The sequence below is a fragment of the Microplitis demolitor genome, chromosome 10 (assembly GCF_026212275.2).
Source record: "Microplitis demolitor isolate Queensland-Clemson2020A chromosome 10, iyMicDemo2.1a, whole genome shotgun sequence".
Classification (NCBI taxonomy): Eukaryota; Metazoa; Arthropoda; class Insecta; order Hymenoptera; family Braconidae; genus Microplitis; species Microplitis demolitor.
This window is the reverse complement of record NC_068554.1, coordinates 3,611,834-3,635,594: the sequence shown is the minus strand read 5'-3', so window position 1 is coordinate 3,635,594 and position 23,761 is coordinate 3,611,834. Positions and strand designations below refer to the sequence as shown.

General features: G+C 29.8%; 5 protein-coding genes across 12 annotated transcripts; 2 read left to right on the top strand and 3 right to left on the bottom strand.

Moving 5' to 3' along the window:
- Positions 1-37: 37 nt before the first annotated feature.
- On the bottom strand, positions 38-1,375 carry LOC103569894 (cytochrome b-c1 complex subunit 6, mitochondrial). The gene is made up of 3 exons (XM_008547430.2): positions 1,299-1,375; positions 1,110-1,209; positions 38-279 (listed from the first exon to the last, which is right to left on the bottom strand). The coding sequence occupies exons 2-3, from the start codon at positions 1,203-1,205 to the stop codon at positions 106-108; spliced, it is 270 nt and encodes an 89-aa protein (XP_008545652.1). The 5' UTR covers positions 1,206-1,209; positions 1,299-1,375; the 3' UTR covers positions 38-105.
- A 716-nt stretch (positions 1,376-2,091) lies between these two features.
- Positions 2,092-8,717, top strand: LOC103569895 (histone-lysine N-methyltransferase SETD1A). Of its 4 annotated transcripts, none has more exons than XM_053742290.1 (5): positions 2,092-2,235; positions 2,334-2,578; positions 2,822-7,030; positions 7,099-7,356; positions 8,263-8,717. In XM_053742290.1, the coding sequence occupies exons 3-5, from the start codon at positions 2,873-2,875 to the stop codon at positions 8,434-8,436; spliced, it is 4,590 nt and encodes a 1,529-aa protein (XP_053598265.1). In that variant the 5' UTR covers positions 2,092-2,235; positions 2,334-2,578; positions 2,822-2,872; the 3' UTR covers positions 8,437-8,717. The 4 variants fall into 4 exon arrangements, with proteins under 4 accessions (XP_053598265.1, XP_053598264.1, XP_053598266.1 ...); XM_053742289.1 differs by having other exon boundaries at positions 2,092-2,242; XM_053742291.1 differs by having other exon boundaries at positions 2,092-2,295; positions 2,391-2,578.
- Positions 8,718-8,820: 103 nt separating this feature from the next.
- Positions 8,821-10,008, bottom strand: LOC103569896 (mediator of RNA polymerase II transcription subunit 21). Its single transcript, XM_008547437.2, has 2 exons — positions 9,780-10,008; positions 8,821-9,703 (listed from the first exon to the last, which is right to left on the bottom strand). Exons 1-2 carry the CDS (start codon positions 9,819-9,821, stop codon positions 9,185-9,187), a joined length of 561 nt encoding a protein of 186 aa, XP_008545659.1. The 5' UTR covers positions 9,822-10,008; the 3' UTR covers positions 8,821-9,184.
- A 2,300-nt stretch (positions 10,009-12,308) lies between these two features.
- Positions 12,309-20,052, top strand: LOC103569897 (choline/ethanolaminephosphotransferase 1). 5 transcript variants are annotated; one of them, XM_008547440.2, is made up of 10 exons: positions 12,309-12,908; positions 13,377-13,524; positions 14,073-14,195; positions 15,542-15,645; positions 15,834-15,968; positions 17,292-17,420; positions 17,743-17,874; positions 18,402-18,560; positions 19,075-19,200; positions 19,269-20,052. In XM_008547440.2, the coding sequence occupies exons 1-10, from the start codon at positions 12,669-12,671 to the stop codon at positions 19,437-19,439; spliced, it is 1,467 nt and encodes a 488-aa protein (XP_008545662.1). In that variant the 5' UTR covers positions 12,309-12,668; the 3' UTR covers positions 19,440-20,052. The 5 variants fall into 5 exon arrangements, with proteins under 5 accessions (XP_008545662.1, XP_014297469.1, XP_014297470.1 ...); XM_014441983.2 differs by lacking the exon at positions 15,834-15,968 and having other exon boundaries at positions 12,310-12,908; positions 19,269-20,051; XM_014441984.2 differs by lacking the exons at positions 15,834-15,968; positions 17,743-17,874 and having other exon boundaries at positions 12,310-12,908; positions 19,269-20,051.
- A 946-nt stretch (positions 20,053-20,998) lies between these two features.
- On the bottom strand, positions 20,999-22,871 carry LOC103569898 (protein arginine N-methyltransferase 6). The gene is made up of 4 exons (XM_008547441.1): positions 22,687-22,871; positions 22,460-22,574; positions 21,799-22,165; positions 20,999-21,530 (listed from the first exon to the last, which is right to left on the bottom strand). Exons 1-4 carry the CDS (start codon positions 22,729-22,731, stop codon positions 21,017-21,019), a joined length of 1,041 nt encoding a protein of 346 aa, XP_008545663.1. The 5' UTR covers positions 22,732-22,871; the 3' UTR covers positions 20,999-21,016.
- Between the last annotated feature and the right edge of the window lie 890 nt (positions 22,872-23,761).

Below are 23,761 nucleotides of genomic sequence, written 5' to 3'. Positions count from 1 at the left end.
TTTCTATCATGAAGTTTTTATATACAACGAGGGCAAATAGAGCTAATATTTTTATTATTTCAATATCATCATGTTAATAATAATAATTCATCATTATTACTGTAATTATTTAAGCTTACTGAAGAGATCGTGAGATGCACAGTGATCGACACAGTTCACGTAGTCAATCAATTCTTCAAGACAAGTTTCTTCAGTCTTTTTACGAGAATTAACCCGATTGTTGCATGTTGTCAATCTTTCTTGAAATTTCACGCATTTGGGCTCTTGTGAACACTTCTCCTACGCAAAATAAAACGGATATTCAATTTAAAAATATAATATTTAAATTCATAAGTATGAAAATAAAAATCAGAGAAGTCTTCTATAATAACTCGAACACATAAAAGTAAAGGAAAATAATTTCTTTAGGATTTCTCTGGGATTTTCAGAGAAGACTTTTATAATAACGCTGGCACATAACAGTAAAGGAAAAAAATTTCTCTGATTCTTCTAGGATATCTCTAGGGTTTATCTACACCTGTAAAATTGATTTCTCAAAAAAAATATTTATAAATTTTCAATTGTCTACTACCTTCGGAATCATGACTAAATTCAATGTAATCAATTTATTAAATTCTTTGAATAATAGATAATTAGCTATTTGCTATCGTGTAATATGAGAGCTATAGTAAATAATTAAAAAAAATTAGATTAATAAAAAAGCCTGTGCTAGATACAAGTACACGAGGTCTTACATGGCATGCGGACTAATAATTGCGATAATGGTCGAGTTAACTGACGCAGAATCGATATAAATTATTAAAACTCAATTCATGAATCGGACCTCCACAGACCATAAATGAATAAGACGATTACTTTTATATAAAATTAATTGTTTACATGAAATGTTGAAACATGACAAGTTATCATTATTTTACCACCCAGTAAAGATCCGAAATTCTCATAACTTGTAATTTTTATTCGACTCTAATTTTTTCTTAACCCCCGCAAAATTGAATGGTTTTAAAAAATTCAAATAATCAACAATTGTTCGGTTCTCTAAAATTCTGCATTCATCAAAATTTTAATTTAAAAAAAAATTACGTAATATTTATTAAGTATTTACTTACACGCAATACTTTTTGCGGGTCAACTAATTCGGCATCTTCATCATCGGCTTTAACTCTCGGTACAAAACGACCAACGAAATTTTGTAGGAATGACATTTTCCTGTAAAAAATATAAAATATTATTTTATTTTTTATATTTTTATAACAATAAATACTTGACAATTAAAAAATATAATTAAGTAAAATCACCTCACGTCTAGATCAGAATATTAAAGATGTCTCCAATAATCAATCTCCCGTCATAGAGTAAAGTATTGAAGCTTCGCAATACAGACTACAGCGGGTGCTTTAAATAAAATTTAAAATCTTCTTTACCCAGTGATATTACTGAAGTTAGCCGACGTCTTTTTTTGAAAATGATAAATTGAAAGAAAAATTAGTGAATGTAATTTTTTAATTTTATAATAAATAAATAAAATGTAAGTAAAGTAATAATTGAAAAATTTGTAAGTATTTAGATCAATGAAATCCGTACACGCACTTTTTTAAATTTCATTATTTTAATTAATTTATCTATTTATTTCAAATTTATAAATTATCTCATGTTTGCTACATTCACATTCATACAATTTTTAAATTACATTTTAAAATATTAAATAATTAAAATAATAAAATTAAAAAAAATGCATGTACTGAATTTGGAATTGTCTAGACATGCATTTTTTAATTTTTATTTTATAAACATTTAAATTTATTATTTCAAAAGATTTAAAAATTGTCAGATGTCTGCTAACTTTACTATCGTACAGTTTTTTAAATTTTCTACCTGTGCATATTTTTAGTTTTTTTTTTTTTTTTTAATTAAATTGTTGAAAAAAAATTCAAAAATTGTTAATTGTCTGCTAACTTCAGACTCATTCCCAGTGTCAGTAACTAAAAATATTTAAAATAAAAATCCCAAGATTTCATCAGATGGCAGTACGTGATAAAACCCACAGAAGTCAAAACCCCACTTGTCATTTACTGACAGTGGTGTGTAAGTGTGTAAAAAAAAGTACATATCCCATTTAAAACACATATATAAAAATATGTCTATGTAATAGTTCCGTGTATTTATGCTGGCGTGTCGCCGCCTGCTGTTCATTTCATCAGAACCAGATTCAGAATGAAAACTACACGGCATTAAGTATTAAGTATATCTAAATAAATCTGCATCAAAGCAAAGCAAGAAAAGTGTTACTACTAAGTTTGTACATACTTATATATATATACATATATTTACAGCTTACAATTATCTCAGTGTATCCAAAGACAGCAGACTAACGAGATATATATTAACAGATAGCTGTACAATTGTGAAATAAAAAAAAACTTTTATATATTTAACAAGAGCACGGGAGCAAAGAAAACCTCAGCCCGACCAAGTTTATCCATTATTGTATTTTGGTACTTGGTGGGTTTTTATTATGGAATCTGACCGGAATCCTACTTGAGCATCTTCAAGGTTGATCATCAGTTTCTATTACCTGGTATCGTAGTCTAGAAATAAGATAATAGTTTATTATACGTAACTATATTTACTTGGAACAAACAACCTCTAGCTCTCAAATAGTCTCCGAGCTTGGAGGTTATGTTGTAAATATTAATCGTATATACAAATAAAACTAGGAATAACATTATGATAAATGTCTCAATTGACATTAATTTTAATTATCAATTCAAATTATAAGTCTATTTTTTAGTCTTGATAATAAATTGCTGTCATTTTTCAGGTATCGGGTCCAAAGTTGTAATTTGACATGAATGGATGATGCCTGGAGGCAATGAACGGTATGGAGAGACATGGACATGGGCATAATCATTCCCATGCACATCCACACCATCACCATCATCATCATCATCATCCGCATCCGCATCCGCATCATCATCACCACCATCATCCACATCCACATCATGGGTCTTCGTCCTCGTCGTCTTCGAGCCAAAGTATTGGACAGACGACACCACAGGGTGGGATTATCCAGCAGCAAAAATACGCTCATGGTCATGCCTCTCATGCCAGAGAGTCACCGGTGGTGCCGTCGACTGGACCTGGCGGAGGGGCTGGTGGAGCTGGAGGACAACAGTTACCTCCGCCGCCGCAAAAATTACGAAATTATAAATTAATAACTGACCCATTTCTTGTGAAAGGTGCGCAAAAATTGTATAGATATGACGGTGTGATACCTGGTGACCCGACTTGTCCAGTTGTACAGCCACGTGATCCTCGATCGCAGTTGACACGGATATGGACGCGTTTAGAGCAATTAGATTTACCAGTACCGCGTTTTAAAATAGATGCTAATTATTGCGGCGAACCACCGCCTCTTGAAGTGACGTTTTGTCATCTTAATGACAATATTGACCGTACATTTTTGGGTGACATGGTACAAAAATTTGGTGTTATTGAAGAACTGACTATTTATTACCATCCGATAACAAATAAACATCTTGGTATTGCACGTGTTGTTTTTGAAACAACCAAGGCTTCCAAGGGTTGTGTTGAAAAATTAAATAATACGTCTGTGATGGGTAAAGTTTTGAGAGTTTTTTTGGATGCATTTGGTGAAGAGTGTAAAAAAATTTATGCTGAATTAACAACGGAAAAAAAACCAGAGAAAAAAGTGGAAAAAGATGTTAAAGTTGAAGTTGAACCGGGAAAACAGACGCCGATTGATAAAGTACCCGAAGAACGTGATGATTATAGGAGCAAAAAAAATACTAGCTTAGATAAAAGTAGAACTAATGACGGTGCGTACATTGAGAATTCACGGTTCGGAAAGTATCGGGACTATCCAACACCCGGTGGTAGCACTAGCAGTGATATGGGTTACGGTACGACACCAAGTGACATGAATTATTCGGGTACATATTCACAGAGTTCGACGCCAGCTAGTTATGATTACTATTACTCGGGTTATCATCATCAGCCTAGTGGTTATGTGCCAGGAATACCAGCAGGTCCACCGCCACTTCCTCCACCAGCGCCAGCGATGCCTACGCCGCCAATTCAGCCGGCAGCTGGAGTTTGGTGGCCAGGTAACTCTGCCAGCTATCCACCGCCGACAATGTGGCCGTCACATGTCCCGCCGCCTGGAACAGTTGAAACCACTCTGCCACCGTCGTCTTCAAAGCTCACGAACACAAAATCAGCCTCCCATCAGTCGAAAAAAGAAAAAGAAAGCCAGTCATCTACACCCAAAACAACACCACGTGATTCACCAGAAGAATCGCGCAAGACTCTTGATTTAGACACGAGAATTGCGATGCTGCTGAAAGACAAAGCAGGTGGAATGGCCCCGCCTTTTTTGCAGTTCGGCAGCGACTCGGAGGATGAAAAAAAATCACATCAAGCTGAGGAAGAGATGCTGTCAAATCCACCGAGTCCGTTCGTCTCGGAAGAGGTTTACAAAACGTGTTTTGATAAAAAGACTGAGCGCACTAAAGAACGTAGGAAACCACATGAAAATAACATCAACCAATTTTCCGTTGATGAAGATCTTGGTAGTGTCATAAGTTCAAGTGAAGATGAAGCTCTGCTGGGTAGTTACAGTCCAGCTGCACTTGATGTTGAACCAGAACCACCTAAAGATCCGCCGCCACCACCACCGCCTGATGACGATCGTATGTCACTCAGTTCGCTTAGTTCGGGTGATGAAAAAATAGAAGAAGTTATAGCTCAAGCGGAACCACCAAATCATTTGTATCCTGGAGGTCATTATCCTGGTCATCTTGCTCACTATCCGCCGACTAATGATATGTACAATTGGCCAAGACCTGCGCAATATCCGTACCCGTATGGTACACCCTATATGCCAAGTCAGTATCATTCCTCGTCATCGATGCCCGGTGGTGTTGGATCCCAGGGTACGAATTATTATCCAAACTTTCATTCAAGACTGGCGATGGCTAATCATAACATCACTAAAGACAATCCTCAAGGGCCGACAATAAACGGCGTGCTAGACCGTGTGGTGAATGAGTTGAAGCAAATATTGAAGAGGGATTTCAACAAAAAGATGGTCGAGAATACGGCATTCAAACAATTTGAGGTCTGGTGGGATGAGAAGAAGAATGAGAAGAGAGACACGAGTGGTGATACCACGACTGCTAACAACGCAGTGAAGGAAGAGCCAGCAAAACCACTCACGTCATTTCTGGAACAGGCAACACCACTTGGGTTTAATTACGACAGCTTTAGTGGACTTGGTATCCGAGCAAGTATCCCGAAAATGCCGTCATTCAGACGTAAAGTTAAAGCACCAAGTCCGCCACCGCAAGACGAAGACAGCCGGCAGTCAGATCGTATGGATACTGAGTTGATTGATAGCGATAGTGATTTAGATTTTTCAACAGTTTCAACTTCGAAACCCAAAAGACCCACAACTCTGCCGACCAGTGCCTCGTCTATCTCTAGTTCTACTTCCACTGCAAGCTCAAGCTCTGGTAGCAGCAGCGACTCGAGTAGTTCTAGCGACAGTTCTGACGATGAAGCAGAAGCTGAGTCAGACAGCAGACTATCCGACCATCGGCCGTTGGCATGCAACAGTGAAGACCCAGAAATTTTAATGGAACTCGCGATACAGAGGTCATTAAATTGTCCAACACCATGTGGTCGTGAAACGCCTATTCCTGATATTGATCTTGACGATCTTACCACGGACTTCCCGCAGATGAATAACGAGGCAAGTCTCCCGACATCTCCAGTCCGAATGAGCCCGAAACGAGAATGGCCAAGTCTGCCGGAAGTCGCATTGCAAACATCAGAAGTTCCTGTACTGTCAGTCAAAGATGAGCCTAGAGATATACAGAAAATGGAGAACTCAGCAGCAGAAGCACTGATGACTCTCGCCGGGCAAGACAATATAATCAGACACAAAAGTCCAGGTCCTATCCAACCGAATATCATCAGAGCTATTGAAGACATGTCGACAAAATACATCAACAATGAGCCAATTATTCCCGAGTCTGATAAAATAGAAATGTTTAGCGAAATACCAACGACTGATTCTGAGGAAGAAAGTTTGGAGATACGTAGATTGAGGTATCAAGCGGAGTCAGAATTACGATTGAACGGTCAACGGAGTCCGAGCAGTAACTCTGGTTCTCAAGTATCGCAAGTATTTATGGAACATTCATATTCTCTTCCACCAGCGACCGTTGAACCTCCGACGGCTCCACCTTCAGCAGCACCCGCACATCCAGCTGCTAAAGTTAAACCACAGCCGCAACCATCACCAGCACTTACACTGTCGCCAGCGAAACCTAAACCAGTAAAGACCGAGCCAGCAAGAGAGCCCACCGAGAAGAGGAAGTACAACAAGCACACGAAATTGGCTGTTCACAAAAATCATGAACGTGAAAAAGAAAACATCAACGAGTTTACCTATGGAAGGGCACCGAGAAAATTCCCAGAAGCTCCACCAGTCACTTACAAGGAACGTGACATCATGGCAGAGATGGGTGTTCTCTACGAGTTCCTTACTCGCGGAATAGACCACGAAGACATCGAGTACCTGCGTCGCAGCTACGAAGCACTTCTTGCTGATGACACCCAGGGTTACTGGCTCAATGACACCCATTGGGTGGATCATCCTGCGACGGATATTCCTAACCCGCCTAAAAAAAGAAAGCGGGACGAGATAAGACTTCACGCGACAGGAAGCGCAAGGACTGAGGGCTATTACAAAGTTGATGTGCGTGAAAAAGCAAAACACAAGCATCACTACGCTCAGAGTATACAGCGTTCTAATGACGTTGAGTTGAACACAAGCGTTTATGCCAGCGGTGAAGGTATGGCCAATGGACCAAAAGTAAATACCAAAGCTCTTTCGGGTAAAATGCAAGCTCTGTCACGAGAAGCGCGCAGCAATCAACGTCGCTTACTGACTGCCTTTGGTATTGATACTGACAGTGATCTACTCAAGTTCAATCAACTGAAGGTATTTTCTATTATTATCAATATTATTCTTACTCTAAGAAATCGTTTATTGTTTTTTTTGAATTTCAGTTCCGTAAAAAACAACTCAAGTTTGCTAAGTCTGGTATTCATGACTGGGGTCTCTTTGCTATGGAACCAATAGCTGCTGATGAGATGGTGATAGAGTATGTTGGGCAAATGATAAGACCTATTGTTGCTGATTTTCGCGAATCTCAGTACGAAGCAACTGGCATTGGAAGCTCATATCTATTTCGTATTGATCTAGACACAATTATTGATGCAACAAAGTGTGGAAATTTAGCACGATTTATAAATCACAGTTGCAATGTAATTATTTATTTTAAAATAACTTATTTACTTATTAATTAATTCATTTTTCATGATATCAGCATCGCAAGTTTCAGTGTCTACAGCCAGTCGAAAGAAGAAGATTTCAGTCCAATGTCGCGAATTAATATTAGCGTATGCGTGAATTGCGAATGCCCAGTCAGCGACAGAAAAATTTTTTCACCACACCTGCACTGGAAGTTTAAATTCCTGCCCTGTTTAGAGGGAAGAAAGTCGTTCTTTTCTTTTATGAGAGAACAAATAATAAAAATTAGCGCATGCGCCATTCTTCCTACAAACAAAGCCAAAAATTTAAACTTTCAAGTACAGATCTGGTGGAAAATAGTTTACACACCACGGAGAAAGGTCGGACGTCCCAATCCGAGTGTTTGCCACCGGGCAACTATACACACGGGTTGGAATGTCCTACTTTCCTCCCTAGGTGTGTAATATACTAAGTGTTCCGTCCCTTGGAAAGAAACAAATAATGTCTCTGCCCGCTGACTGAAGACATTCGCAGTTTAAACTCTGATACTTGTCATTTGTTTAATAGTAATTTTATTTACGTAAATGACAATTCTGACTTTGTGATTAAGTTTTATAAAAATTAGTGTGAATAATAAATAGTATTTATAGTTTCTGCTTAATTATAAATTACAAATCACAATTTACACTTACGCTGATAGTTGATGATACCATTGGTCTTAAATTAACTCGTTTCTGACTGACTGCTGACACTGAAACTTTAAGTTCCAATGCAGGTAATCATGAAAAATCTTGTGTGTAACTCAGGATGAAACATGATTTTAAACTGCGGGTGTGTCAGCCTTCACCCTGATCTGAAATCGTTTTGTTTTATCCTTTGTTACAGAATATGTTATATAATAAATGTTTTTATTATTTTAGCCGAATTGTTATGCTAAAGTAATAACGATAGAGAGTCAAAAGAAAATAGTAATCTACAGTAAACAGCCGATTGGTGTTAACGAAGAAATAACATACGATTACAAGTTCCCACTGGAGGAAGATAAAATTCCTTGTTTGTGTGGCGCACCCCAGTGTCGTGGTACTCTAAACTAGAGAGCAAGATGTCAAGCAAAAAAAAAATATTTTACAAGACTTGTTATTGTGCTTTGAATAATGATCGCTCATCATCACTTCCACAACTCTTTACTGTATTTCTATTAACTCTTGCTCTACATCATTATCATAATTATCGTTGTCGTCATCAGTAACATCATTATCAATCACAATCGTCATCAATCATATTCCCCTAATTAATCGTATATCCCAACTCATATTTTTGTAAATAAAAACCCCTATGTAAACATTTTTTAAAAATGCAATTTTGAAAATGCTAAGAGACGAATTAATTTAATTATAAAAGAGGATCCTTTATCCTTTGATATATATATATATATACATATATATAAATAAATAATTATTAAATAATATAACAAGACGTATGATATTAGAAATATTTAATTTCAATGCTCAAGATTATTTACACACTAAAATATTTTCGGAGTGAATGCAGATTAAATCCGGAGTGAATTCGGAGCCTAGACTAATTATTTAATTCTCTTGGAGTGAAATTCACTCCTACAGGGAATTTATTATAATTTTAAAACTCTAAATCGGAGTGAATACGGATTTAAATAAAATCCAGATCCAAATTCACTCTGCTAAAAAAAATAAACTCCTTATTTCCTGCATTTGCGGAGTAATTTTTTTTAAAACTCCGGAATTCCGAATCAGAATGAATACGAAATTGAGTAAAATCCGAATTCACTCTCGACTTTTTTACAGTGCATTGAACTTAAATGATTTATTGATTGATTGTAGCTGATGATTGATCAGGCGTGAGAGTTGAATGTGAATTAGTGTTACTGTTTCCAGAAACAGAATTAACACTAAAAGTATCTTGAAATTGTTGTGTGACATTTAAATTTGTATTTAATGATGATGAAATTGTGGCGGGTGCTATTGGATTTTGCATGTCTAGCTGACTTTGCGCAATATCCTGAAGTGCGGCTTGAATACGTTGTAATAGAGCTTCACCTTGGCGCACCACTTCCTCCAACTGCTCCCCGGCCTCCAGATTCTCTTGCTCTAGGCGACTGAGGCTGGCAATCTGGAGCTCGTGAGAAGATTCTTCACTGGGTAGACTTTCTATCAGCGTGTCAATGTCCTTGGCACATCTTGCTATCAGGGTAGCAAACAGAGCTGCGTAGTCTTCTTGTGGTTGATGGGGTTGGGGTGTTCCTATCCGATCAAATCCTGGGAATTTACTTGGAGTCGAGTACTGCTGGAGAATTCCCACGCTGTTACAAAAGTGTTCTGCTTGCTAGAGAATAAAGAAAAATGTTTTGTTTATGTACTGTAGGTTATAGTTATGGTTACTGATAAATTTTAAATCTTACTTGATTTATTGTATCTTGCAATTGTGTCAAACGATCCGCCATCTTTTATTATAAGTTTGTTATTAAAAAACTTGATACAATTATTTATTTATATTGTTATTTAATTTTTAATTTAACTGTCACCTGGATTATCCAACACTTTGTATATTTTTTAGTCTATTGTTTTTAAGGTTATGATGAGATAAATACAATAATGATAATAAAAATATATGAATTATTGCTGCGAGTGGCAGCATTGAATAGGAGTTGTGATGAATTATCGCATGATGGAAATATCAATTCAATAAATCGTCGAGATGAAATAATATGTATGAGTTAAAATTTTTAAACTATAAAGATTTTTAATTCATTAAATAAACTTTTTAAAATAGACTGATCGCAGCACGGTTTTTGCGCGAAATACTTGTGTGTGTGTATTTTTCTTTTATATTTTGAATATTTTTATTATATTTTGCCGTCATTTTATTTCAATTCACGATTTAAAATTTTTCTTCAATTTCTAATAATTTATTTTTCAAATATTTAAATTTACCGCGTAAGTAATGAGAATAATTAATAAATTATTGATGGAAATAAAAATTTTCGGAGATAATTTGTAGACTAATTAATGATAAATATAATATAATGTAATATAATTATTGATAAATATAAATTTTAATGAAATTACTGAATTTCAATTTTGAAATTTCGCGCCAAGGCGCTACTGCGCGTCATAGTTTCAGCGTTTAATTTTTTGCTAGAGTGGGGGGCGAGAGAATCGCAAAATCGATTGTTGTGTATCCACTGGCGGTCTAATAGCGGCAGTCAGTATCATCTCGACCAATCTCGACAACGGTAGCAGTGGTACAGATCCTTCTTTACGTTTAAATTGAAACACAGTATTGTAGTGAATTCGCGGAATTGTCCTTAAAAATTATTACTCATAATGATTGTTTAATTAAATTGTGCAGTGTTTGTAAAAATTAAATTGTGCAGTGTCTGTGGTGTCGTAAAGTGTTGAGTGTTCAGTGCTAGTGTAAAGTGTTGCTGATGCAGATCCTGATATCTTCCAAGTTCCTGAGCAAAATCATCTGGCATCGTCTGGTGGGAAATAGCAGTTAAGTGACGTTTTTTTTAGCTGCAATACACTTGGAGCAATTTAATTCAAATCTCCAAGTGTATTAGGATACCCTTCTGCATATTATTTCTCCACCAAGGTTTGTTCAAACACTTAAGTGTTTTTTTTTTTTTTAATTTTTTTTAAATACTTTTCTATCATATTCTGCCGCCGTTTTATTTTGACGCACAATTTTTAGTTTTCTCTAATTTCTAAGAATTTATTTTTTAAATATACGCTACATGAAGCTGTAAGACAAAGATAGTTTTTTTTCAGAACACGTTTAGTCTTAATTTCTGCGAAACGAGTCTTGACTACTTTCTGAGAATTTAAAAATCAATAATTTATTTTTATTTCAAATTCCACTATATTTTAAATATTATTCCAATATGAATTATCCAAATTGGCGCTACTGCGCGTCACTGGATTCGATGTTCAAATTATTGCTAAAGTGGGGGTGGTCGAATAAATCGGAAAATCGATTGCTCTGTATCAACTTTCGATCCAATAGCAGTAATCAGTATCATCAACAATGACAGTAATAGTCTAGATCCTTTTCTACGTTTGAATTGCAATATTGCAGTTAAGTCGTGTAAAATTTTGCAGTGATTGTAAAATTTATCGTTTGTAAAATTTAAATTGTGCAAAGTGTCTGTGATGTCGTTAAGTGTTGAGTATTCAGTGCTAGTGTAAAGTGTTGCAAATTGCTGATGCTGATAACTTCTAAGTTCCCGTGCAAAATCATCTGGTATCGTCTAGTGGAGAATAGCAGCTAAGTGACATTTGTAATTTTCTTAAATTTCTAATGTTATTTTTCAAATATTTAAAATTACTGTGCAAGTAATAAAAATAATTAATAAGGATGCATTGAGAGATGTGCTACGCTACAGCTACTCGCAAAAAATTTTCGGATTTTTTTTTTCAACAAATCAATTCCAAAAAATAAAAATATACACATATAGAAAATTCAAAAAACTGTAGGTGCAATTTTTTCACATATTTTTTTTTTTTATAATTTATCATTATGAAAAATCATTGAAAAACTATTAGACGTCCGCTAACCAGTATCATAAATATTTAAGTGTTAAAAACTTGTATGACTCTGAAGTTAGCCGCCGTCAAATAATTTTTGAATTTTTTTTCAAAACGATAAATTATAAAAAAAATTGCACCAGTAGTTTTTTTAATTTTCTACATGTGCATATTTTTAGTTTTTTTTTTTGCAATTTATTTGCTGAAAAAAAATTCGAAAATTTGAAATTGACAATTTTCTTCAGGATCATAAAACTGGGCCACTGTTTTGAGTTTTTAAATTAGTAATTTTTAAAATTTCCGCGCTTACTAACTGACGGTAATAAATTTTATTTTTTAAAGAATAAAAAATCTCTAGAAGTTACTAAAAAGTTCTAGTTATTTTCGTCATGATTCATGATATTTACTGATGTGTGTCCGATGTGTCTGATGTGGAGCACACACATTTCGGTAAAAAAAATATCAGTGTCATAGTCGTTTGTATGTTAATAATGTTATATATATATGTATATATATAACTAATAAATTAAAAGGAATAATAAATAATTATAAATGTTGAAATAAATATTCGAATTTATTAATAAATAATAGTAATAATAAATAAAATAAATTGTTTAAAAAATTGTTATGTCAACCAGTTGGACTTGTATATTTGAATTGCTGTTGGAAACGGTTGAATAACCAACAAAAATTTTAAAAAACTGTTGGAATATAAGTGAAGAATAATTGACAAGTTGTTGTAAAAATAAATAAACTAAGTAATGATGCAGTTTTACAAAGAAAAAATACTATCACCTGGACAGTTAAAACGTTTATCAGAACATAAATACAGCTGCTCAAGTTCTAGTTTATTAGACAGTTATCTCCAACCCTGGTGGGACTGGTTAGTCAGTAAAGTGCCCCTTTGGCTAGCACCCAATCTTATAACAATTGTAGGACTTATTATAAACATTGCAACAACATTAATTCTTGTTTACTATAGTCCTGATGCCAAAGCTGAGGTATTTAATTGATTTACTATTTATATTATAATTGATGATACTGAATTTAATCATGACGCTGAAATTAACCGACGTCTAATAATTATTTCATTTAAAAAAAAAAATAACAAATTTGAAGAAATTGCACCTGTAGTTTTTTTAATTTTCTACATGTGCATATTTTTATTTTTATTTATTTTTTTTTTAAATTAAATTGGAGAAAAAAAAATTCGAAAATTTTTAGTTGCCTGCTAACTGCAGGATCATAATTTAGTTCACGTCTAATAATTTTAAAAATTAAAAAAAATATTTTTAAAAATTGCACCAGTAGTTTTTTTCATTTTCTACATGTGCATATTTTTATTTTATTTTTTTTTTTTAAATTTAATTGGAGAAAATAAAATTCGAAAATTGTTAATTGTCTGCTAACTTCAGGATCATCATAATTGTTAATGATATTATTTATTTATTTACAATAAATAATTACAGCCACCAAGATGGGCATGCTTCTTATGTGCGCTAGGTTTATTTATTTATCAAAGTCTTGATTCGATAGACGGCAAACAAGCAAGAAGAACTGGTTCTTCTTCACCACTTGGTGAACTTTTTGATCATGGATGTGATTCTGTATCTACTGGTAATTACTTCATCATTTTAACTACCGAGCTAATAAAATTTTATAAGCTCCCATTATGTAGAATTTTGAAATTTTTGTGTGTAGATTTTTTTTTTTAACTTTAAAAAATTTTTTAAAATAATGAGTTTCCTTCAGTTTAAATTTTAGTTTCTAAAGACTATTAAAAATTTATTATCATAAATTTACAATCTAAATTTGATTTCGAGCTAAAGTTGATTGAATATTTGCTATATAATTAATATAGTAATTGAGCTTTATCTTAATTAAAAATATTTATGTCCTCACTAATTAGTTTTTCATTTTATTTATTGTACTTCGCATTAATGAATTACCTTCAAGTTAAAAAAAAAAAAAAAACTTGTAATTCTACTCCGTACGTAATGATAAAAAGTAAATTAATATTATCGATTGTGTTGTTCAATTACTACATAAACTTAATATTTATGTTGATATATTTATAGTCACAGTATGCCGATTGTAATAAAGACAATAGAGAAATTCGATTCAAGTATTATAAAATTATAAAATAATATTTTTATTTGTTCTAGTTTTTGTTGCATTATCAGCATGTATAGCAGTACAATTAGGAAATTATCCAAGTTGGATGTTTTTTCAATGTTTTTGTGCAATGACACTATTTTATTGTGCACATTGGCAAAGTTATGTTTCAGGTAAATTTTTTAAAATAATTAAATTCTTTAATTAATTTTTTATCCGCACAGAAAAAATGAGTGTGAGTGTAGCAGACATCAGACAAATTTAAAATTATAAATAATAGAAAAATAATATTTATAAAAAATGCACTTATTAATTTTCAAATTCTGTAAATGTGCATTTTTTTAAATTTTATTTTATTAATTATTTACTCTATTAATAATTTTAAATTTGTCCGATGTCTGCTACAGTCACACGTCAGAAGAAAAAGTTCTTGAGTCAAGAAAATATTTTGTAAGACGAACGTTTTCGAGAATCAAGTCAAGATTTTTTTGAACCGAGTGAATTTGTCCTGATTAAAGGACAAAAAATTTTTTTTTAATTAAGAATATTTACTTTGTCAAGAATTTTCTTTTCTGTGCGGTCACTATTTATTGGTATTACGATTTATTTAAATTTAAATGACGTCCATTATCAGGCTTCGTAATTATCATGGAGTTCTTTTGTTTAATTAAAAAATTCCAGTAATTGTAATTTAATAATAATAACAATGTAGGAAAAAAATATCATCCGATATCAGCCGGAAGAAACGAGTAGAATAAATTATAATAAATTTAGAGTTACTTTTTAATTTATTTATCAGTTGAATTATTTTTGGTTTGATCAGCAGAAAATAAATTTAGTCTGTTATTTAAATTTTAAAATCGCTATAATTATTAAACAATTCGATTGACTACGCTTATATTTTAATTTGATCAAAGTATTTGTCTGAAGAGTACATGTACGTGTGCTAAATTGTCATTTCAATCCGCTGGCAATTACGAGAATTATCGCGATGAGGTTTCGCGAAATCATACGAGTACTCATTTGCATAAACGATACTTTTAAATTTATTTAGAGAAAAATTTTTAAAAATTAATCGAATTTTTTGCAAGTCAATTTTTTTCAATTAGGAGCTAAACAAAATTTGTTAAATAAATTTCAGCAAAGTCTTCATGTTAATTTTATAATTTGAATTTTCAAATTTTCCAGGCTTAAATTTATTTCAAATTTTTTTACTTTTAATTGATAAGAACTAGAAGTAATTTTTTTTTAAATCTATATCTCAGCGAAATTTTTCTTTTTTCAATTAAGGTTTTAATTTTTTTTAATTAATTAATTAAATTTTAATACGCTTATGATAGTTGAGTAATTAAAAATTTTTTAAAAGTGGGGAGTTTATATAAATAAATTACATGGGTAATTATAATTTTTAGTCAATTAATTTTCAATTAAAATTCTAGGGCCTGATAATAATATGAACTATTAAAATATTTGATAATTAATAAATATTTTTTATTAATTTGAAATCATATTGAAACAGGTTCGTTGAGATTTGGAAAAATAGATGTTACTGAAGCTCAATTTACAATAATATCAATTCACTTGACTTCTGCAATTTTTGGTCCGAAAATTTGGATGACTGAGGTTGTATTTATTTTATTTTATAAATATTTATATATATTATTGAACTCGTATATTACTTGTCACTTTAAAAATTCAAATTTTTTCTAAAATTAAATAATAAATAATAATTTACATGAAATAAAAAATAGAAAAATGGCCGACAATATACCAAGTGTATGAAATTTAATAGAGAAAAGTATTTTTTACAGATTCCCTATTTAACTGGTTTACAATTAAAATATTTAATTGGTGGTGTAACAACCATTTGTGCGTTATCAAGTTTTTATTCAATGTTTTCCGTTATTTTTACGGGTGGAGTTGGGAAAAATGGGTCAACTGTTGCTGTAAGTCAACGTTGATAAAAAAATTACATTTTATAAACTGAGTTTTAAACGAAAAAAAAAAAAAAAACAATTATCATTGTTGGTTTATCATAAATGTTTGCTGTTAACTATTAATTTTATTTTCTCTATTGACAGGGAAATAGCATGGCATGAAAAAAAACTATCAATTCCATTATAATATTCTCATAAAAAAAAATTATACATTTATTTTCATAAAATTTATTTCGTTACTAAACCCCCAGCCATTTCAATACTTAATATTTTTCTAGAAATTTCATACATCCATTAAGTATTTAAATATATATATAAACATATACATATATTAAACTGATTCAAAAACATCGACTTTTTTTTTTTTGTAAAAATTATATGGGAAATTTTGTTCGAGACAAAAAAAAAACTGTCAAAGTTTTTATTTTATTTCTCAACAAATTGCCAAAATTTTTTCAAATTTTTTACTTATTTCTATTTGAAATTACAGTCGAGTCGCGTAAGTCCTCTTAGTGTCTCTCATATTAATGCGAGTCTGGTTAAAAGAAAAAGATACAAGCCGGACTTATAACGCGACTCGACTGTAATTAATTAAAGTCGCCAGAGTACAATTTCTTTAAACAAAGTCATATTTAAATCCAAATAATTGAAGAGCTTTCAAAGATTTTTTAAACTTTGTCAAAAATAAGTTGTAGGAAATTAAATTATTTACAAAAAATTTCCTATAATATTTTACTATAAGTTTGATAGTTCCCTCGGAAAATCCAAATACTACTAAAATTCACTATGAATTAAATTTTGACTTCAAATCTTTTTTGAAAAATTAAATTTATCATAAAATGATAAATCTTTTATGCCGAACGTTCAATTTTCGACAGAAATATATATTGATTTTTCTAATACTCTGATTTCTTGATGAATGGTAACATTCCAAGCTTTCGTAAAAACTTTTCCATGTAACTTAAATATGAAATCGAAAATTATGATGAGCTGGTTCTTGATTTTTATATTAAGAACTCAAACTTTCATAGTATTTTTTTTTTTCGCTACCGAACAATATTTTCCATACGATTAAAAAAAAATAGTTGTTTTTTTTGAATCAGTCTATTATATTTATAATACATATATATATTATATAATATATTTACATATATAATATATGTAAATATTGAAACATTATCAACTTGGTACCGTCGTTATTTTTTTTAATTTAACCAGGAATTGTCAAAGCGTATTGATACATTGATAATTATTATTTCTATTAATAGATATCGTATTATTGATAATAATAGACATTAATATTAAAACACCATATGAAAAAAATTTGTTTAGATCTTCGGCATTGGTACTATGTCTCAATTGATATCAGGAATTTTTTATAGTGGATTCTTGTTTGTCTTCATTGAGTTTATAAAATCATTTTCGTCCGGTGGGATCGGCAAAAATGGTTCAACAATAGCAGTAAGTTTGTTAAAAAAAGCAAAGACAGAAAAAAAATCAAAAAAGTTCGCTATAGTCTACTAGTAATTGGCATATTTATTTATTTAATTACTGAAATTCTTCATTTTATGTTTGAAATAAATGGTAATATGATGCTTCTATTTATGGGTATGCTGCTGTTTAAATTCAACATTATTAAACTTTGCTTCCCACCGGAATTTAATGAATTTAAAAATACGATATATATTTTATGTATTTATTTAAATTAAAATTTTCAGCTTAGTTGTAATTAATTTATAATTTTAATAAAATAGTTTAAATAAATAATTATTTTTATGTTCAGTTGCCACTGGTTGGCATAGAGCTGAAGGTAGTTTCATTATGGTGCACTGTGGGAATTGCTATTTTACTTGCACAAAGCAGTTTATCTATTATTCTGGGTGGTGGTGTTGGAAAAAATGGTTCAACCGTCGCCGTAAGTCTTTAATTACAACGACAAAAAAAGAAAATCAAGAAAAGAGAGAGAAAGAAGCAAAAATTTATAAAAAAATTTCAAGCACTCAATGAAGAATTTTCATTAAAATTCTCAACTAAATTTTACTCTTCTATTTTATTTTAATTTAAATTTTCTAGCAAAACTAAATTATTTAAATTAATCACTTATACGCTACGACATTCCATCAGATTAAGCACAAATAACGTCACCACAATTTGATCATTTAATAATTCGTAAATAACAACCAATTGAACAATAACTTGTGTTAAAAAAAAATATAAGTATTTGGCTGTGCTATTTAATTTAATTTGCTTATTTTTTTCTTTTTTCATTTCAGTTAAATCATTAAATATCATTACAATAAACATACATTGATTATGATAATTAATGCCTTGTTACTAATTAGAACTGAATGTACTGCACGCATTTGGACTCTTAATTACTAAACTTTCTATTTGCAAATTTGAATATTTATATATTTATTAATCAATTACTATTTTATCTAGGGAACATCTGTATTGTCGCCAATTATTCCTTTCAGTCTTGTCGTAGTACCTGCATATATTATTTATCGTAAAAGTGCACAACATGTCTATGAAAATCATCCAGCACTTTATATATTATCTTTTGGAATGGTCGCTGCCAAAGTTACTAATCGTTTAGTCGTAAGTACATTAATTTACACTGCAGTTTTTTTTTTCTTTTAAAATTCTAATACAAGCGTGATAAAATAAAATTTGAATATTTTCTGTACAAGGAATTTTTAAATTTAAAACTTGAGTTGACTTTTTTTAAAATTAAAAATTAGTAACAATTTTCAGTTTAATATTTTTTACTTTTTCTAAACTAGTATTTTTTTTTTAATTTTTATAAAAAAATTTTACAAAAGGCCCGGTCATAAAATACCGCAGGCAAAATTTTATCTTTTTAGACCCCCCCCCCCCATTATGACGGAAATATTTATATATTTACAAATATGAAATAAATGACTTTTTATCGTAATAAAAAAATTAAATTAAAAAAGCCTGACCCCCCTTATAACAGTAAGCGACACCCCTCCCCTTTTTTTTATGAGCGGCCCGAAAAAAGAAAACTTAAAATTCCAAATTATTTGAAATTTAAAAATTCTTAAATAAAAATTTTTAATTAATTTATTAATGAAATTATTAAAATTTTTAGGTTGCTCACATGACAAAAAATGAAATGGAATACTTAGATACAGCATTAATTGGTCCCTGTATGTTATTTCTTAATCAATATTTCAATTTTTTCTTTGATGAATATTACGTACTGTGGCTGTGTTTCGTAAGTTATAATTAAATGATTTAATTAATTAATTAATTAAAATAAAAATTAATTTTTTTATTGTACAGATTTGGGTGACATTTGATTTTCTTAAATACAGTTCACAAGTTTGTCTTGAAATTTGTAATCATCTAAAGATAATGCTCTTCAGAATACCATATTCAAATGAACAAACAAATCTTGATAAAAATGGTACCACACGATTACAACGTTCTAAATCAACGAAAAAGCATCATTAATATATAAAGTTCAAGTTATAATAATTATAAAATACAATATAATAACAAAAAAAACTAGCAGGGAAGATAATAATTAAGAAATTAAATACTGATTAAATAAAATAAGACAAAAAGATGAAAGATCTGTGATCGTACGTAACAGGTGCGTTTCTATACTAAAAAAAAAATAATAATTAATATAATGAAGAAATCAAATCATTTATATGCGTCAGTAATTATTTTGGATTAAATAAACAGTAATTTTATATTTGTACGGATACTCATAAGTTTTTTGAACTAGAAATAAAAATAGTCATATAGACTTTATTTACTTACATAACTCAATTTGATTAAATGAAATTTTTAAATTACAGATACTTTATTGTTAGATTTAAATTATTAATATTATTTAATTAATTTTTAATTATTTATAAAACCTTACAATTTTTATTTTCCATTATTTTTTTTTCTTTCAACTGCAAAAGCGTACGAATTTATTTTTCAAAATTATTGCGTTTGTTTATGTTCACTATAAATACTCTTGTAAAAAAAAAAAATTAAAAAAAATATATTTGTATCTAATTTATTAAATAATAGAAATGAAATAATGAATTCTAGTTTCGAGTGGTCAAAATAAATTACTAAAATGTAATTTAAATAATTATAAAAAATATATAATATATATATTTCATATCTATTATCGAAGTAAATTCAATAGACACGTTTAAAAATATTATGTACAAAATAAAAAATATTTTTTATTTGATTTGTTTATTTTTTTAATTAAAATTACCTTTTATCATTGTGTTGTTCTCTTTATATTGATATTAATTATTTCATGAAATCATTACATTATTTTATATGTATGAAACTTTATCCTGAAGTTAACCGACGTCTCATAATATTTTTAAAAACTATAAATTATAAAAAAAAAATATTTCAAAAAATTTCACCTATAGCTTTTTTAATTTTCTACATGTGCATATTTTTAGTTGGTTTTTTTTTTGTAAGTAATTTTTTGAAAATACAAAAAAAAATCCAAAAATTGCTGATTGTCTTCTAACTTCTGGATCATTGAGAGTTTGGTTGCTTTTTTAAGGAATAAAATTGTAACTCAAAGCGGAATTCGTAATTTGTCATCACTCCTGGGTCTAAACGAATGACGGGCAGAGGCACGGGCGTCGGTGACGTTCACTAGGGTATCCTGAGATGCAATGCTAACAATCTTTACTATTATAATTGTACAAAATTAGTACTCAGATAAACCAGTTCAGGGAGAGACCTAAAGGCTTTACTCTGCTCGAGCCGAGATTGATTTTGCTCTTATTTCAGATTTCTTTTAATAAAATATATATCTACATTTATTTTAAATGAATCTGAAATTAAAAATTCAGTGCCTCCGATAATTCCTTCCTTCAAATCTAACAATTTGCAACCAGGCCTCAACTGGGGCCTGCTGAGACCCGAATTAGGCCAAACCTGGATTTTAAAATTGAAATTAACTAATAAAATAAATAAATTTACAGAATATAAAAATCAGTAAACTCGAAAAATAATTAATTGATAAATAAATGCCAATAGCAATAAAAATATATTTATTAAAAACCATCATTTACATCAATTTCTTGACTGTGATTTTTAATATACTCTTTAGCGACAATACATTTCGTAAAATGACAATTACACGGTAAATCGTGTTCAGTTTCATCAGGATTTAGAACGACAAGTTCTAAATTGTATTTACGCATATCATTACTATTACGATTCAACGTGATACGAAATGCAATAGGTTCACCTTGTTCAATTAATGAGTTTTCTGGCAGTGTAATTAACGTTTGTTTCCAATGAGTAGGAGAATCATTAGGTCCAGTTGATAAAATCAAATCATCGTGAAATTCAACGTCAAACCAAATACAGACACCTTCGAATTTACCACTTTTAGTACATGGAAATACTAAATCTTGACCGCCGATAATATTCAAATCATCTGAAGTCGCTGTTTTTAAATCAATCCATGCAAGTATTTTTTCTTCAGCCAAAATATCTTTTGAATTAACCAGTGTTATTTCCGGTTTAGATAATTTTTCTTCTCTGATAGCTTTACCAACACATCTATCAATAAAATAAATCTTTTAAATTATTTTTACATAAATAATAATAATAATAAAAACAATAAAACTAAAGTTTGCCGACGTTTAATAATTTTTGGATTTTTTTTAAAACAATAAATTATTTATAAAAATTATTTTTAAAAATTGCACTTATAGTTTTTTTAATTTTCTACATGTGCATATTTTAAATTTCTTTTTTCTTGTGATTTATTGAAAAAAATCCGAAAATTTCTGTCTGTTAACTTCAGAATCATGAAATCATAACTTACGACATTTTAACTCCGTAAACATTATCCCAAAATTCAAACAAATCAGGAACTTGACATGGTGCTGCATATAATTTAGCAATACAAGGAAATAAAGTACCATTGGGTTTTAAATAACGATCACGAGCTTTCAAAATAGTATCCAACATTCCTTCGTGAACTAAATAAAATCCCATCCATTCTGACACAATAATATCAACTTTTTCATCTATTTCTGATTTAATATCTTCGAGCTTATGTGCTATTACTTTTACAACATTTTTGTAGCCATTTTCCTCGACAACTTTTTCTATTAGTTGTGATAGTTTACTTGCTTCGACTGAATAAACTTTAGCAGCTCCAGCTTGCGCGCAAAAAATTGATAGAATTCCTTTAAGTGAAAATAAAAAAATTTCAAAACTTTAGTATCAGTAATTGAAATTTTAAATAATAAATTCAATTTAAAAATAGCTGACCTAAAAGAAATGAGTTTAGATGACAAGCGTAGCTGACAAATGTCAATTTAAAAATTTTAGAATAAATAAAAAAGATTTAAGTATAAAAATTAAAAAATGCGAATTTAGATAAATAAAAAATCAGTACTCGCATTTTTTAAAATTTATGAACTGTCTGATGTCTACTACATTCACACATATGTAAAATAAAAATTTGTTTACACATTTACCGGTACCAGCTCCAATGTCCATAACTATTTTATTTAAAAATAATTCTTTATTATTTAAAATGGCATTTTTATAAGTTGTCATCCGGGGATTGTCACTTAACATTAATCGATGTACCTGTAAAAATTAATAATAATAATAAATTTAAACATGCGAACAATATGAAAAAATATTGAATGAGGTTAATTTACATTTAATATTAAATAAATTATTTTTTATGTATACTTACATCAAGTTTTTCATAACTTTTGAAATAATCATCAGAATTATCCATTTTTTAAATTATTATTTATTTATTTATTTGAAAGATTTAAATTTGATGAATGTCCGGTAAAGCACATCTACGTTTGAATAAAATTTATACCGCGAAAAATACTATACACATAAACATATGTATACGTATATAAACGTATACGTGTGCATATGAAAACGTAATATAAATACATCAATTATATAATTTGTTATTTTAAAATTGTCTCGAAAATTTTATTTATGACAATTTTATTTTTGTCATATTATATATTAATATATATATTTAATTATGATAGTAAATACAATGAATTACAATTTAAATGTATACTAATTTATGACACTGAAAGTAGCAGTCATTAAAAATTCATTTATTTTAAATACTGAGAGACAAAAATTTTAAAAATTGAATATGAAGAATTTTCAAAAATTTCATTGTTTAAATTTTTTAAAAATTTCTAGTGACAATCAACTTGATAACTAAAATTGCTAGATGTTTGCTATTTTCAGCATCATTACACGAGTGTGGATGTAGACATGAGATAATTTCTAAATTTGAATTAAATAAATTAAAGTATTGAAATTTTAAAAAAACCCGCGTACGGATTTTGCATTTATTTGACTATGAATTTTTTTATTATTACTTTATTTACATTTTATTCATATATTTAAAAATTTTTTAAATTTACAATTGTCTGCAACATTCACACTCATATCATTAATAATTTAATAATATAATCTTGATGTATAAATAAATTACAAAAACTTTTTTCATTTGAAATTTAAATTCCTGACTGAAATTAGCAATTTCTTTTTTTAATTTAAACATTTTTTTTAAACTTCTAATCATAAACATTCTTAAGTATGACCTTGAGTTTTATTGTCTGTCAATGACCATCAAAAATTTATGTTAATTTAAAAAAAAAAAACATAATTATCCAAAAACCAAACAATAGATTTTAATTAATGCAATAAATTAAAAATCCATTTAAAAATATATAAATATCTAAGATTTATTGCAGTCACGTGCGAAACAAAAATAGCGTTTTGTTTTC

Excerpts from the sequence above, each read along its gene's own strand:
- LOC103569896 (XM_008547437.2), bottom strand. The coding sequence starts at position 9,821 with ATGGCGGATCGTTTGACACAATTGCAAGATACAATAAATCAA. Across the intron at positions 9,704-9,779 it reads TGCAAGATACAATAAATCAA|CAAGCAGAACACTTTTGTAA; the intron begins GTAAGATTTAAA and ends TTTATTCTCTAG.
- LOC103569895 (XM_053742290.1), top strand. The coding sequence starts at position 2,873 with ATGAACGGTATGGAGAGACATGGACATGGGCATAATCATTCCCATGCA. Across the intron at positions 7,031-7,098 it reads TCAAGTTCAATCAACTGAAG|TTCCGTAAAAAACAACTCAA; the intron begins GTATTTTCTATT and ends TTTGAATTTCAG. Across the intron at positions 7,357-8,262 it reads TTATAAATCACAGTTGCAAT|CCGAATTGTTATGCTAAAGT; the intron begins GTAATTATTTAT and ends TTATTATTTTAG.
- LOC103569894 (XM_008547430.2), bottom strand. The coding sequence starts at position 1,205 with ATGTCATTCCTACAAAATTTCGTTGGTCGTTTTGTACCGAGAGTTAAA. Across the intron at positions 280-1,109 it reads ACCCGCAAAAAGTATTGCGT|GAGAAGTGTTCACAAGAGCC; the intron begins GTAAGTAAATAC and ends TATTTTGCGTAG.
- LOC103569897 (XM_008547440.2), top strand. The coding sequence starts at position 12,669 with ATGATGCAGTTTTACAAAGAAAAAATACTATCACCTGGACAGTTAAAA. Across the intron at positions 12,909-13,376 it reads GTCCTGATGCCAAAGCTGAG|CCACCAAGATGGGCATGCTT; the intron begins GTATTTAATTGA and ends AAATAATTACAG. Across the intron at positions 17,421-17,742 it reads AAAATGGTTCAACAATAGCA|TTGCCACTGGTTGGCATAGA; the intron begins GTAAGTTTGTTA and ends TTTTATGTTCAG.
- LOC103569898 (XM_008547441.1), bottom strand. The coding sequence starts at position 22,731 with ATGGATAATTCTGATGATTATTTCAAAAGTTATGAAAAACTTGAT. Across the intron at positions 22,166-22,459 it reads GGACATTGGAGCTGGTACCG|GAATTCTATCAATTTTTTGC; the intron begins GTAAATGTGTAA and ends TTTCACTTAAAG. Across the intron at positions 21,531-21,798 it reads GTTTACGGAGTTAAAATGTC|ATGTGTTGGTAAAGCTATCA; the intron begins GTAAGTTATGAT and ends TTTTATTGATAG.